The sequence below is a fragment of the Lotus japonicus genome, chromosome 1 (genome assembly GCF_012489685.1).
Source record: "Lotus japonicus ecotype B-129 chromosome 1, LjGifu_v1.2".
Taxonomy (NCBI): Eukaryota; Viridiplantae; Streptophyta; class Magnoliopsida; order Fabales; family Fabaceae; genus Lotus; species Lotus japonicus.
This window is the reverse complement of record NC_080041.1, coordinates 25,027,217-25,039,874: the sequence shown is the minus strand read 5'-3', so window position 1 is coordinate 25,039,874 and position 12,658 is coordinate 25,027,217. Positions and strand designations below refer to the sequence as shown.

Sequence of the window (12,658 nt, the reverse complement as noted above, 5' to 3'; positions counted from 1 at the left end):
CAAGTAATTGTAGTCTTTCACCTGTGTGAAAGTCGCCCTAAAACCACTTCGGTTCATGTTCTCTTTTTTCCTTCATAATTTCTTTTGATTGTCTCATCCTACTCCATTAGAGAAAGGTTGTTTATGGACCGTGCTGAGAAACTATTTTCAACCCTTCCATTGTGAGGGCAAGTGAACATCCAGAATTCCATATCCAATGCTCCTATTTTACAAAACAAGGGTTAAACTGGCAGTTTTAATGATTTTAAATTCAGAAAGTTTTAAACAGAATAGATAACTAACCATACACGAGTAAGGCTATTACAATAAACATTTAAAAAAACTGAATTTAGAAAAATACTATTATGGTGTGATAAATATTTTTAAGGGTTTTTGGATTTCAACATTTTATTTTTGGGCAACATTAACAATCTTTTTTTTTCTCAGTGTTTCTTATTTGCTGGATGAGGCCCAGGCCCATTTGAACAGAACTTCAGTGGGCCAAGACTGGCCCAATCTCTATATCTCAAACTTCTGATTTTTGACCCAAAAACAGGATTCACAAAAACAAAAAAAAAAACTTCCAATGAATAATCTGATTCTTCAACGTTTAGGCACTTTCAGCGTGTTTTCAACAGTTAGTTACGCAGTTATTCGATAGAGAGCTTGAGAGAGAAATGGAAAACGAAGAGAATGGTGCGAAATCTGCAACCGCATTGCGCCGCTGTGCAAAAGCGGCGTTGTTACTCTCCGCCTTGAAATCCACAACCAACTCCGACGAACAATGCAGAACCAGAACCATCTCCGAACAAGAAGAAGAAGAAGAAGAGGTCACTCTCTCTGTGAACTCTCAAATCCTGAAATCAACACTCTATTTGATTTGAAACCCTAGAAATCAACACTCTACTTGATTCGCTGTGTGTTTGTTTGTTTCAGGTGATGAGGAGCGAGATTCAGGACCTGAAGATTCAGCTGCTGAAGGAGCGGTTGAGCTTCAGGAAGATGAAGTTCCGCGGCTCCGTTACGGTGCTTGTTCTGCTCCTCTTGGTGCTCTTTCTTTCCGCATTGCTCTTGTTGTTGTTTATCTCTGTGATCAATTTCCAGGAGAGAGTTATAGCAGACTAATGGAATAGAACAGTGTTTTGATTCTAGAGTAATACATAAAATGGATGATTAGATACCTGAGATTGATGAACTAGGAAAAATCTGCAGTATGAACTATGTTTTAGCAGACTAATCGAATCGAACTTATAAAGTATTGATTCTAGAGTAGTACATAAAAGTAGAAAATTAGACACCTGAGATTAATGAACTAGGAAAATTCTGAAGTCAAAATGATGTATATGGAGAGAAATTATGCCTGTTTTTCTGTTTCAACTGGAACAGTTGGTAGTACTGTGTATTTAGAACTTACTTTACTGTTTAAACCCTTTTCTATATTAGACACCTGATATTTGTAGTGCTCTTAGAAGAACTAGTAATTTTCCAGTACAACCTATGCAATGTAAGTGATGCTGATTATGTGATTAATTAAGCTTCAGGAAGAGTTCATCGATCCGAGATATGGTGCCAAAATCACTTTGATTAAATTGTCTAGAGATTGATTCTTAGTGTACTATTTGTTAGGGGGCTGTTGCACTATTCATGTTTCGAGCTAAAATAGACTCTTGCTTGAAGCGGGCTTTAAGAGATATAATATAAAGCTATTCTATTCATGTGTCATTTAACTTCTAGAATGTGATTCATGAACTGATATGTAAAAACTAAAAACACTCCTTTGAAGAAAATTTAACATTCAAAAAGTGAAAAAAATACAAGGTATTGTTTAGGTTTGTCAAACCAATATACATGGAATGATGGAATTCCTTTTCTCTATAAACTTGCTACAGTGATATAATGATTCTTCTCTTGTTTCCTCTGCCTTGTGAGCAAGGTCATCAAATTTATGAAGGAGAAAAAATTATCTGGAATCATTTTGGGCATCTTTTTTGTTTTCTTCCTGAAAAATCAAACAATTTTCTTGCTCATTTCCTCATTTGAAGATGTGCAATCATCTCAGTCTCAGCTGCTGTACAATTTAACTGATCTTTCTAACAACTCGTGCTTGTTGCCTGAAATCTCTTTAACCTTTGATCCGTTCTTGTATATTTTGAAGGCTGGGACAGAGGTCACACCTTCTGATTTTGCTAAGTAGGGGTGGTCTTCAATCTCCACCTAAAATATTGTAATTCAATTACAAGTTAGAAGCAAGGTAAAATATGTTGAATACTTGAATTTAAAGAATTTATATATTGACCAAAGTTGTCTTTCTTTATCACACTATCAATTGCATTTGATAATTAGATTTTTCTTTTTTCTTCTATCTATTACTTCAAACACACTCCAAACGATTCAAGATAAACCAACCTTGAGGAAATTAACTGATGGGAATCTCTTGCTGGTTTGCTCCAACACTAGCAACACTTGCTTGTGGGTTGCCTTGTTGCTAAACAGCACCACAGCCATCCCTATTCAATAACCATCACCACTGGTTAGTGTATTTGAAATGCTTTGTTTGTTTTTGTATAAGAGAAGAAGCTAAAGTGTGCCTTACCAGGTGAAGTTACATAGTGTCTGAACCGATCATTACTTGAAATAAAAACCAAATTTGACCCAAACTTCAAGTCCTTAGTATCTTCACCACGTATCATCTTGAGTTGGAGCTGAGCCTCAAACAAAGCCTTGGCCACTTCCTCATCCCCTGGCTTCTCTCTTAGTAGCATTTCATAGTCTTGAATGGCAGCTTCCCAGTGTTCCAACTACATGATAAAACAAAAGGGTTATTAAGTATAAAGATGTATGTGCAAGAAGAACTTAATATACTAAATATTAAAGAAGCAATTAGAGTACCTTGGCATTGCAATCTGCCCTTCTTAGCACTGCTTTGCTATAACCTGGCACAACCATAAGTGCTGCATTACAATCTTCAATTGCTTTCTCATATTGGCCTAGCTTAGAGCGACATGCTGCTCTGTTGCATAGCAAAACTGAGTTCTGGGGATCATGTTCTAGTCCTTCATTGTACACCGCACAAGCTTCCGTGAATTTTGAGGCCTTGAAGAGTAAATTTCCACTCATTCTAGCTGATGTCACTGCTCTAGCTCTCCTTAACACTGCATTCACTTCTCTGTTGCTTGGGTCGACTCTTGCTGCTTGCTGAGCTGCTGTCAAAGCATCCTCGAACCTATTAAACCCACAAAATTCAATTAAACTTGGGTTCATTTCTAACTAGGCTCAAAAAATGTACCAGCATTGAACATTGGCAATCGAATGACATAGGAGAAAAACTTTTTGATATGGAACTGTTTTGAAAAAAAATAGTAAGTAGTTTTCTACAAACTATCATTTCAAAATATCTCACAAATATTTTTCTGTTTTCAGTTTACTAGTCAAGTCACAGGTCTTTCAAAACTATAAACATCAAATTCAATTCAGGTAGTTTTTTTATTGTATTTTTAATTAACATGACATAAACTTATTGGTGAGACATAGGCTGCAAGGCTGCTCTGCTATAAAATTACAAATATGATGATTGAAGAATTTTTCAAACACATCAAATCAAAATAATGCATTTTCACCAACCTGCCAGCTGTCAAGTAAACCTGTGCGCCTATCATCAAGAGGTAGGCACTAGTAGCCAGGCCAAAAATCTTGTTACACCAATCAAGTGAAAATTTCGGAATTTTGTCGTATATGGAATACGCCTCTTGATATCTCACTAGCTTTAGCAATGCTTCACTTTGCAAAGCATAGATCTAGCATATACACAAACAATTTTAATCAGCATGAGTCATAACTGGAGTTTTAGGATTCTGCCAGCTGGCACCGTAATTAGCGTGTTATATGGATTTTAATAAGAATCCAAGATAAAAAATGTACAAGTGCAAAATCGTTTGTGTTGCACATAAGAAATATCGAAAAATAAAATCTTTGACCATGGAACTAACCTGAGGAGCTGAATCAGCACCTACGGATATTGCAGACTGTGTTTCCTTCAGTATAACTCTCCATTCATGGAATTTCCGAGCTTCATTGCATTTGATCATGTGCTTTTGAAGAGCCTGAGCTTGGAAAGTGAGCACAGAATCACCAGATGATGTTGAATTATTGCAGTCCAATGCTTTTTCAGCTTCTCCTAGCCTGCATTAAAATTTGGAATTCCATAAGAAAAAAACTAATAAAAACTATCCAAAGTATAATATGTAACTACCATGTTATGTCAACTAGTTCAATTCTAACACGCAAAAATTACTCACAAAAATTTATCTTCATAATTGGTTTTAATTTTAGAATTTTAGAATTTTAGAATTAATTGTAGAATGATTTTTGAACACGCTCGAATTACCTGAAGTATATTGTTGCTAAGCGGTTATGGGCTCTGATATATGAAGGCTCTAGTCTGATTGATTCCTCACACTCAAAAATGGCTTCCTCAAACCTTCCTAAGCCAATTAAAGCCGCACTTTTATTGCAATGATAAGTTGCTTTATTTGAATCAAGGGCAATTGCTTGATCATACAAAGCCAGAGCCTCTTCAAACCTTCCCTTCTTGTATGCTTCATTCCCCGTTGACTTCAACACCTCAGGGTCTCTGCTCTGCCTTTGAGTTAGAAGCTGTGCAAGATCATTGCTGTTCTTCCTCATGATATTCCCCATCATCACACCTTTGCTTGAATTGCTTCTTTTATTCAGCTCTGATGAAATTTTAGGGGTGTATTCTACACTCTTTCTTCTTGGGGTGTGATTCACAAGCAAGTTCCCAGTGAGTTTCAAAGGAGAAAACTCTTTGGGTGAGGATTTGTTGCCATCATTGTCTTTCTGGTAACTTGTGCTTATTCTAGCAAGTTGCAGGGAATTGGCAGTGGGCTCTCTCTGTAGCTTCACTTCATCATTCATGTCATGGTTTTGTTGAACCTTTGTGTGGTTTGAAGTTGAACTACCAGTTGAGGATGATGTTGAATTTCTTGCAGCATCTGAATTCCTTCTATTTTGATGGGTTTTTTGGTGTGTTGAGGGTGTTTGATGACTCTTTTTTGAAAGTCTCTGTTCTGTACTCTGTTTTTGTGGCTCAGTGAGTGTTGTGTCGGTGAAACTTCTTCTTAATGGAACCTTTGGTTCTTCATTTGGAAACTTCTTGAGTTCATTTTTGCCATGATCATCACTGTGTGCCTTGATGGGTAGTGAATGAACAGATGAGTTTCTCAGCCTGTGGTTTTTGAATTGGAGAATTTTCCCCATGAAACCACAACCCAATTCATTCACCATCTTGTTGTTGTTCTTGGCCTTAGCTGCCATGAAGTTTTGATTTTTAAAGATGTTTGTGTGTGTGAGAAAAAGGAGATATGTGATTGTGAAGTATGAAAGCGACAACTTATACTCCAGGTGACAGAGCTGTATATTTTGTTGCTTGGATAGAGAAAAAGCTCTGATTGGGAGATTATGAAAGGGAAATGATAAAAGTGATGGATGGCTTGAGCAAGAAGCACTTTAGGTAAGAGGCGTGTCCTGTACAAGATGTTATATGTGTGTATTTATATAGACTTAATTGGCTTGTAGAGTGGCTTCCAAGAAACTACTTTAGCTCTTTCTGCGGCTCTAGGGGCACCAAAGGAGGGTTAGGAGATTCAATAATGTAGGAACAATTTACAAACATAAATGAAAAATTACATTCAGATGAGTTTTGTATTTAAGTGTATTCGGAAATCTGTTAAGTTTCTAATATAGGGGGAGGAGTGATTATGGAGCAGCTACTAATAGCATGTTTGGATCAACCTATTTTTCCTTATAATTAATTTTAATATTCATAAACTACTCGCAGAAACTTCTCCTCAAAATTACTTTTAACTTTATAATTAATTTTAGCAACTTGAAGAAACATTTCAAGACATGCGGTAAGAGTAATTTTTGTGGGAAAATAATTGAGTTTGAGAAATTCAACCGTTGAACCAAACACACTTGAATAAACCATGAAAATATGATTTTACATTTGACCTTATTGGATGAAACATGGCAAAAGGAACATAAAATTTCAAAGTTTACACCTCAGAGTGACTGCATGGCATTTAAAATAGTTTTATCTGCTTACTCTGATCAATTCTTACCTGTTTATTTTATCCCAAAGGAGATAACATTTTTAATTAATCACCATCTAGTTAGGTGTATGTGATGTCTCTCACAAGCAGAACCATTATTTATTGAAGTGGTTTCGGGCATATGTTATTTATTTAAATCAAGTCAGTTAGAATGAATTCGTGTGTCTTGGGCCCTTGACCTCAATTGAATTAATTTAACTTCAAATGAAAAGGATAAAATAATTGATTATAGGACTATAATAATGAGGCATGTTCCACATCATTAGGACCAAATAGAAACATATCAGATTTTTAAGGCTATAAATTAAAAATGAATACAAGAGTGCTTTATCGACAGCAGCTAGCTAGGCTCTAAGAAACTTCTTATGGAATACTATTACAACACACATTTTTAGTTTTAAGAAGTAATTAAATTTGCCCAACAATTAGATCCCTGTAAAGGTGACATATATAATTTTACACCTCGAGAAAGCCATCTCTTATGAGATACTATCACAGTTTTCTGGGGAGTAATGATTTATACACATCTCACATTCTCTTACATCTCATTTCCACACATTTTTCTTTCTATCTCTCTCTACATTTCTTGTCACATCACATATCATATCACTCATTTCTTATATTTTTCTTCTTCTTCATATAAGGTGGAGGTGGAAATCATTTGTAAACAAAACATTATTCTTTTCTGGGTTTACCCCGTTAAAGGGAAAAATGAATTGTGAACAAGAGACTAATAGAAATGCAAATAATTCATTCCTAGTTGATAATAGACCATGTGTTCCTATCCAAACCAGGAACTTTAAGTTATTCTCGATACTTTAAAAAGATTTAGATTAACTTTCCTTACAAGTTAATTCCATCAACTTGGCCCTCAAGTATTGGGAAAAATTTATACTTGTGTGTAAGTTGAGGTATCTGACAGTAATAACTAATTCTCTCAGTGTAAGTGTTCACACAAGGTAGTAAACGGTAAATTGAATAAAATATTTATGTAATTGATACTTTTTTTTTGAAAAGAGAATAATAGATATATATACCTATATATATATATATAATGTTGAGAAACAACCCCTCTCAACATGGGTAAAATAACCTAACTAGCTAAAGCTAGCAAGCACGCACGCAAAGGTGCTTTAAACCCCTAAAGTCATAGAATAAACCCCACTAGAAAAGACCCAATAAAGTCGAAAAACAGCAACAAGTCAAATGAAGCTGCTCGACACCTACAACAACGAGATTCATCCTAGACGATCAAACAAACGAACTAGAAGCAAAACAATCAACCAACACCCACGCCACCAAGGTCTCAAGTCAAGGTCCAAAGCCGCGCTTAAAAATCACTTGGAATAAAACAAAAACACAGCCAGAGCTCCTTCCATAACAAAATGTCTCGAAAGGCAGGCTGATCGACATACCAATATAGCAAAAGTCCAAGGCATCTTCAAGCAAGAAAAAACGCAAACAACCATCACTGCACTAAGAAAGCCACACTCTTCAAGCCAACCAGCCACAAAACAATCACCCACAACCCCTCGAACACCACTCCTGTCGCCGACGCTGATGGAGACTGAGCCCAACGGTAACCCACAGGCCAAAAACCACGAGGAAACCCCATGGCGGCGCGCCAAAAGCACCGAAACCCCATGTAATTGATACTTTCTATTAACAAAATCATGCTGGAAGAAGTTTAATGAAGACCTTTCAAGTCAATAATCAAATGGAACATACAATTCAACAAGAACGCTCTAAAGAGGTAAAAGAGAAGTCCAACTATGTGCACATGGTGACTGATGGAAAATCTGCACCAAGCTAAGAGAGTTGTTAAACAAACCCAACTAGAGACTTCAACTACATAGATTCATCCTGAAGTTCAGAATGCGCCCGCAACAAAGAAAGTTGCTCGTGCTGACATGAAGATCAAATGAATAAACACTTTATGAAGAAGCTTGTTCCTGAGGGAGGACACAAGCTAAAGAAAACTTGAAGCAAAATAAGAGGTGAAAAAGAACATATTGAAGCACTCAACTTAGAATGATATTCAAACTTTCTATAGCTAAACAAATTTCCTAAAGGTATCTGCAACGACTATGCCATCCTAAATATCATAAAAGTCGTTCAGAAGAAGAAGCTTCTGCACATAAGAGAGCTTGCTGATGGAAGCAACCATCGAAGAATGCACGAAGACCACATCGACCTGAAGATCAGATATCTCGTGCTGAAGATGGTCAAGTCAAGCAAGGAGTGTGTTTCAAAATGATCAAATCAAATACCAGCTTGCTAAACTAACTTGAGGATCCCCATGTTAAAGAGTTTACCTTTTCCTGAAAATCTACATGAAATCCTATGTTGAAGGATCAACAACAAAAGCAGATGTCTTGATACCGGACCCCTCAACAATATATCAAGACAATCTTATCTTGAGCATATTCCTGAGCAACCAAGACAATCAGAATAAAGATGATTGAAAAAATTATATCACGACCAAGCCAATATGTCTCCAAAGAATGTCAAATGCATATTGTGTTGGAGTCATAGATCACTAGTTGGGAGCATTGAAGATATGTCACCAGAAACCTGCAGGAGAACTATCTTTGAAGAACAAGCTGAAATGCATCTACATGAAACCTCAATGAAGTTGTAAGACAAGACGCTTTGATGATCAGAAGGACCGCACCTTCAAGATTAACAACCCAGTCCAACATGATGCTAATCCAGAAGAAGAACATCTTTCAATCATCAGACATATCAGATGAACGATTGTTCAAGGAGAACAACACATGTTGACAAGGTTGTCAATCTCTAGAGATTACCTAATATTGTAGAGGGGGGTAATCTCGTAATGTAATCTGGTAACGTGATCTCGTAAGAGATTACCTCGTATAAAAATAATATTTTGAAAACCATAATACTGATGAAGTCACACTAATTGTACTAAAAATTATCCAAATTATCCAAATTATCCAACAATGACAATTAAGGTACATAAGTCATAACAAATTAACAAAACATCAATACAAGTTATGATAAACATAAAAAAAGAATAGATAAGTCACTAGAAGCTATGTGAGTGAAACAATCAATGGCTCATGGCTGTGAATGCGAGAATGAAGATTGATTTTGCTGAAAATCCTAAATTGGTGGGTCAAATGTTTAAAATGCCCTCGTAATAGTCATTTTTTGATATTTCAGACCAAGTAAGTTAATCTTGTGATAATCTTGCGATATTACAAGAGATTAAGAGATATCTCCAGAGATCCCCCGAGATCTAAAAAAAAGTTATTGCCTCGTGCTGATCTCATTTTTGGTACCTGATATTGTACTCTTGTGTGAGATTAAGAGATGACTATAGAGATTGACAACCATGCTTGTTGATATATTTGCTTACCGGACATACTAGATGTATGTTTATCAAAATACATCTTCCAACTTCTTCAAAATGAAGTAGGAAGAATATCTTAAACATGTAATTGCCAGACTCTTGAAGAGGTACTCTTAATAAAGAAGACATATATCCCAAGAGGTCAGAAGAATTGAAGAAGTATTTGAATAAGTCAAATACATGGTCTACGGAACTTCATAATGTTCAACATACAAATGTATTGTTGGACACATCCAACTGCTAAAGTTTCCAAGTTTTGAAGAACAAGCTGAAATGCATCCACATGTTGCTGAACACATCCAAATGTGTTGCTGAACACATCCAAATACTAAAGGCTCCAATAAGTATTCAAAAGTATTATACTATAAAAAAAAGGAGAAAAGCACACTACTACTTTGTGTGCTATGTTCAGAGGTTGTAAGAATATAGTTGTTAAGAAACGAAGGGCTATTCAAATACTTTGGGCGATGATTTTTGTGTATGGTGAAGCCGACTTTAATTTGAAAAATCCGAGTCTAACTTGCATCGGATATGCTGACACTATGTTTAAACGAGTTTTCTATGGTTTGCGCCATCTAAGCCAAGGCTATCGAGTTGAATTTAGCGATGGAGTCATGACAAGCGCTAATTTCAGACTCTAAATTAGATTATTCTTGTAGTGTAAGACTACAAAGCCCGAAGAGGTGGAGTCAAAACTCTCTGCATCTTTGTGAAGATTGTGGAAAAATCTCTTAAGGTGTAAGGGGATTGGATGTAGCTTGCTATGGGATTGGAAAGGTTACTATTTGGGGTGATGAAGATAGTATATGTTGCCTATCATCTGAAGGTTCAAACTATATGCTGAACATGTTCAGCACCTACTGAACTTTAGAATCTGATCTAATCTAATTCTAACGTTTAGCATCTATTGACAGTAAGGTAACAAGGAATATAATTCTTTGATGAAATGAAAAGAATTCGATGAAGATAAGTAAACATGTCTTCTTGTGTCATTCATGTTTACATTTAAGTTTCTTGTAGGTTGCATCATCTTAAAGTCGGCTAAACTGATGTTAAACACGACACCATTTAATTGTTAGAAGGGGCATTCATTTCAATCGGGAATGAGGCCCGTGTGCCAACAATATTGTACAAAAATAAGGGGTTCTAGGACACTCCATCTGTTCGGGTGGTGCACTGCTACTAAATATGTGCAATTTGCAACGGGCATTCGTTTTAATTGGGAATGAGGCGGTTGAGCGAAGAATATTACATTTATAAAAATAAGGGCTTTTTAGGGTACATGTTGGTAAATCCGCAAGTGTACGAATCCACCCGGTTTTAAATATCGAACCACAGGGATTGTGAGTGACTAAATTCAGCTTAAGCCTTGAGTATGAAGGTTTGTTTTATTGAAACAAAGATATGTCGAAGTAGTAATAAGGAAAAGGAAAAATAAAAAGACAATTCAGAAAATAACATGCTTTGGGTTCTTTTTCAACTAGTCAATTTAAGCACATCATTCTAAGCACATGAACTCATGAATCTCTCCTTGATGATATAACCTAGTTACTCACTTATTGATTCCTCACATAAGCGATTCTCCCATACTAAAAGCTAAGCCCAATTCCTTGTGTACTTAGTCATTTATATGAGGTTTTAGATCATGCAAATTCAGGCCAACAAACCCCAACCCTTCCTCTATTCCTAGTAGCAAGTATAGAAGGGGTAATCCCAAATCGGTTCCCTAATCTATAACAAACTTCCGTTCTGATTATAGAAAAGCAAAAAGCAAGCATGCATACAAGCTTAGATTGATGTTCAGAAAATGGGATTCAAGGAAAGAAGAAGAATATGTGGGAAAGAACTTAAGATTATAACTTAAAGATGAAAAGTCTTACATGAAAACCAAAGCATAAGAAGAGAGATTAGCCAAGCATGGGCTTGCCATGCTTGGCTAAGAACCTGAATTACAAGCTTGGAAGCCCTCTCTCACTCTCCTAGATGATCCTCTACCTCTGAATTTTACAAAGTATCAAAAGATACAAGAGAAAATTACTAGAATCCTATTTATAGGCAAAAATCACGAGTCTAGGATGTTTCTAGCGCTCAGGCGCCAATTCAGAGCGCCTGAGCGCCAATTCCATGCTGAAACTGAGCCTCTGGAAGGTAATTGGCGCCTAGGCGCTCAACAAGAGCGCTCATGCGACAATTACTCTCTAGCATGATGTACACAACGATCCAATTGGCGCTCAGACGCTCAACACGAGCGCCTGAGCGCTCTCGACATGCTAGAAAGCCTCTTGACCTTCTTCTTAACTCCCCTTTAAGCCTCCCTTCAATTTTCCAAGCCTTTTGACCTTCTTTCTTCAGCAGTTTCAGACCTGATTACTTAGGAACAAAGCAAGGAAAAATATCTAGGAACTCCAAGAGATTATTAGCACAAAAGACCCCTCAAATAAAATAGGAAAATTATGCAAGTCCTAAACTTACTTAAAATGCAAGAAAAGTCCCTATAAGACTATAAAATTACCAAAACAAAGTAAAAACACAAAGAAAGGCAAAAATGCATGAGAATGCATGAAACACTACATGAGACACAAGGAAAAGACTCAAAACCTACAAAGAAATGACCCTAAAAACACTACTAAATCCGGGTCATCAGTACACCACATCTTCAGGTGGTGTACCGGTGCGCTGCTACCAAATAGTTGGAATTTGGTGCGAATGTAGAAAACTCAAAGCTATTCACAATTTTACTAACATTTTTTTAATTATAGATTTTATTTCACGTGATTATAAATCTTATATTTACACTAATACACTGCAAACTACCTCCTAAAAATAATGGCCATGTAAGCTAAACCATCAGATATGATTGCATCTTTTCCCGGAGGGTAAGAATTGATGAAAAAACTTTGTCATTACATAATAGCTGTTAACAACTTCCCCTATTGAAAAAAGTTAAACGTTTAATTGATATTTGATTCTTGATTATGATTGCCAAGCCACAACCACTAAGACCTTTTCCAAATTCAACGTTTAGATACTTGACAATCTTTTTGGATATATAATTTCGTCTCTTTTCTACCTCTTATGATTGGGTTTCACTAGCAAAGCGCGCATTTTCACTTGGCCACAAGGCCCCTCTTTCCACTGAATAAGCTGCATCCATTAAACTATTTCTCAA

General features: G+C 36.3%; 1 protein-coding gene across 1 annotated transcript; it reads right to left on the bottom strand.

Annotated features, from left to right (window-relative positions):
* Positions 1–1,755: 1,755 nt before the first annotated feature.
* LOC130734241 (TPR repeat-containing thioredoxin TTL1-like) lies at positions 1,756–5,510 on the bottom strand. The gene is made up of 7 exons (XM_057586583.1): positions 4,364–5,510; positions 3,966–4,158; positions 3,601–3,773; positions 2,869–3,202; positions 2,573–2,777; positions 2,386–2,486; positions 1,756–2,193 (listed from the first exon to the last, which is right to left on the bottom strand). The coding sequence occupies exons 1-7, from the start codon at positions 5,311–5,313 to the stop codon at positions 2,041–2,043; spliced, it is 2,109 nt and encodes a 702-aa protein (XP_057442566.1). The 5' UTR covers positions 5,314–5,510; the 3' UTR covers positions 1,756–2,040.
* Positions 5,511–12,658: the final 7,148 nt, after the last annotated feature.

Coding starts and splice junctions, on each gene's coding strand:
- LOC130734241 (XM_057586583.1), bottom strand. CDS start 5,313: ATGGCAGCTAAGGCCAAGAACAACAACAAGATGGTGAATGAATTGGGT. Junction 3,774..3,965: donor GTGCTGATTCAGCTCCTCAG/GTTAGTTCCATG, acceptor TGTATATGCTAG/ATCTATGCTTTGCAAAGTGA. Junction 2,194..2,385: donor CATCAGTTAATTTCCTCAAG/GTTGGTTTATCT, acceptor ACAATATTTTAG/GTGGAGATTGAAGACCACCC.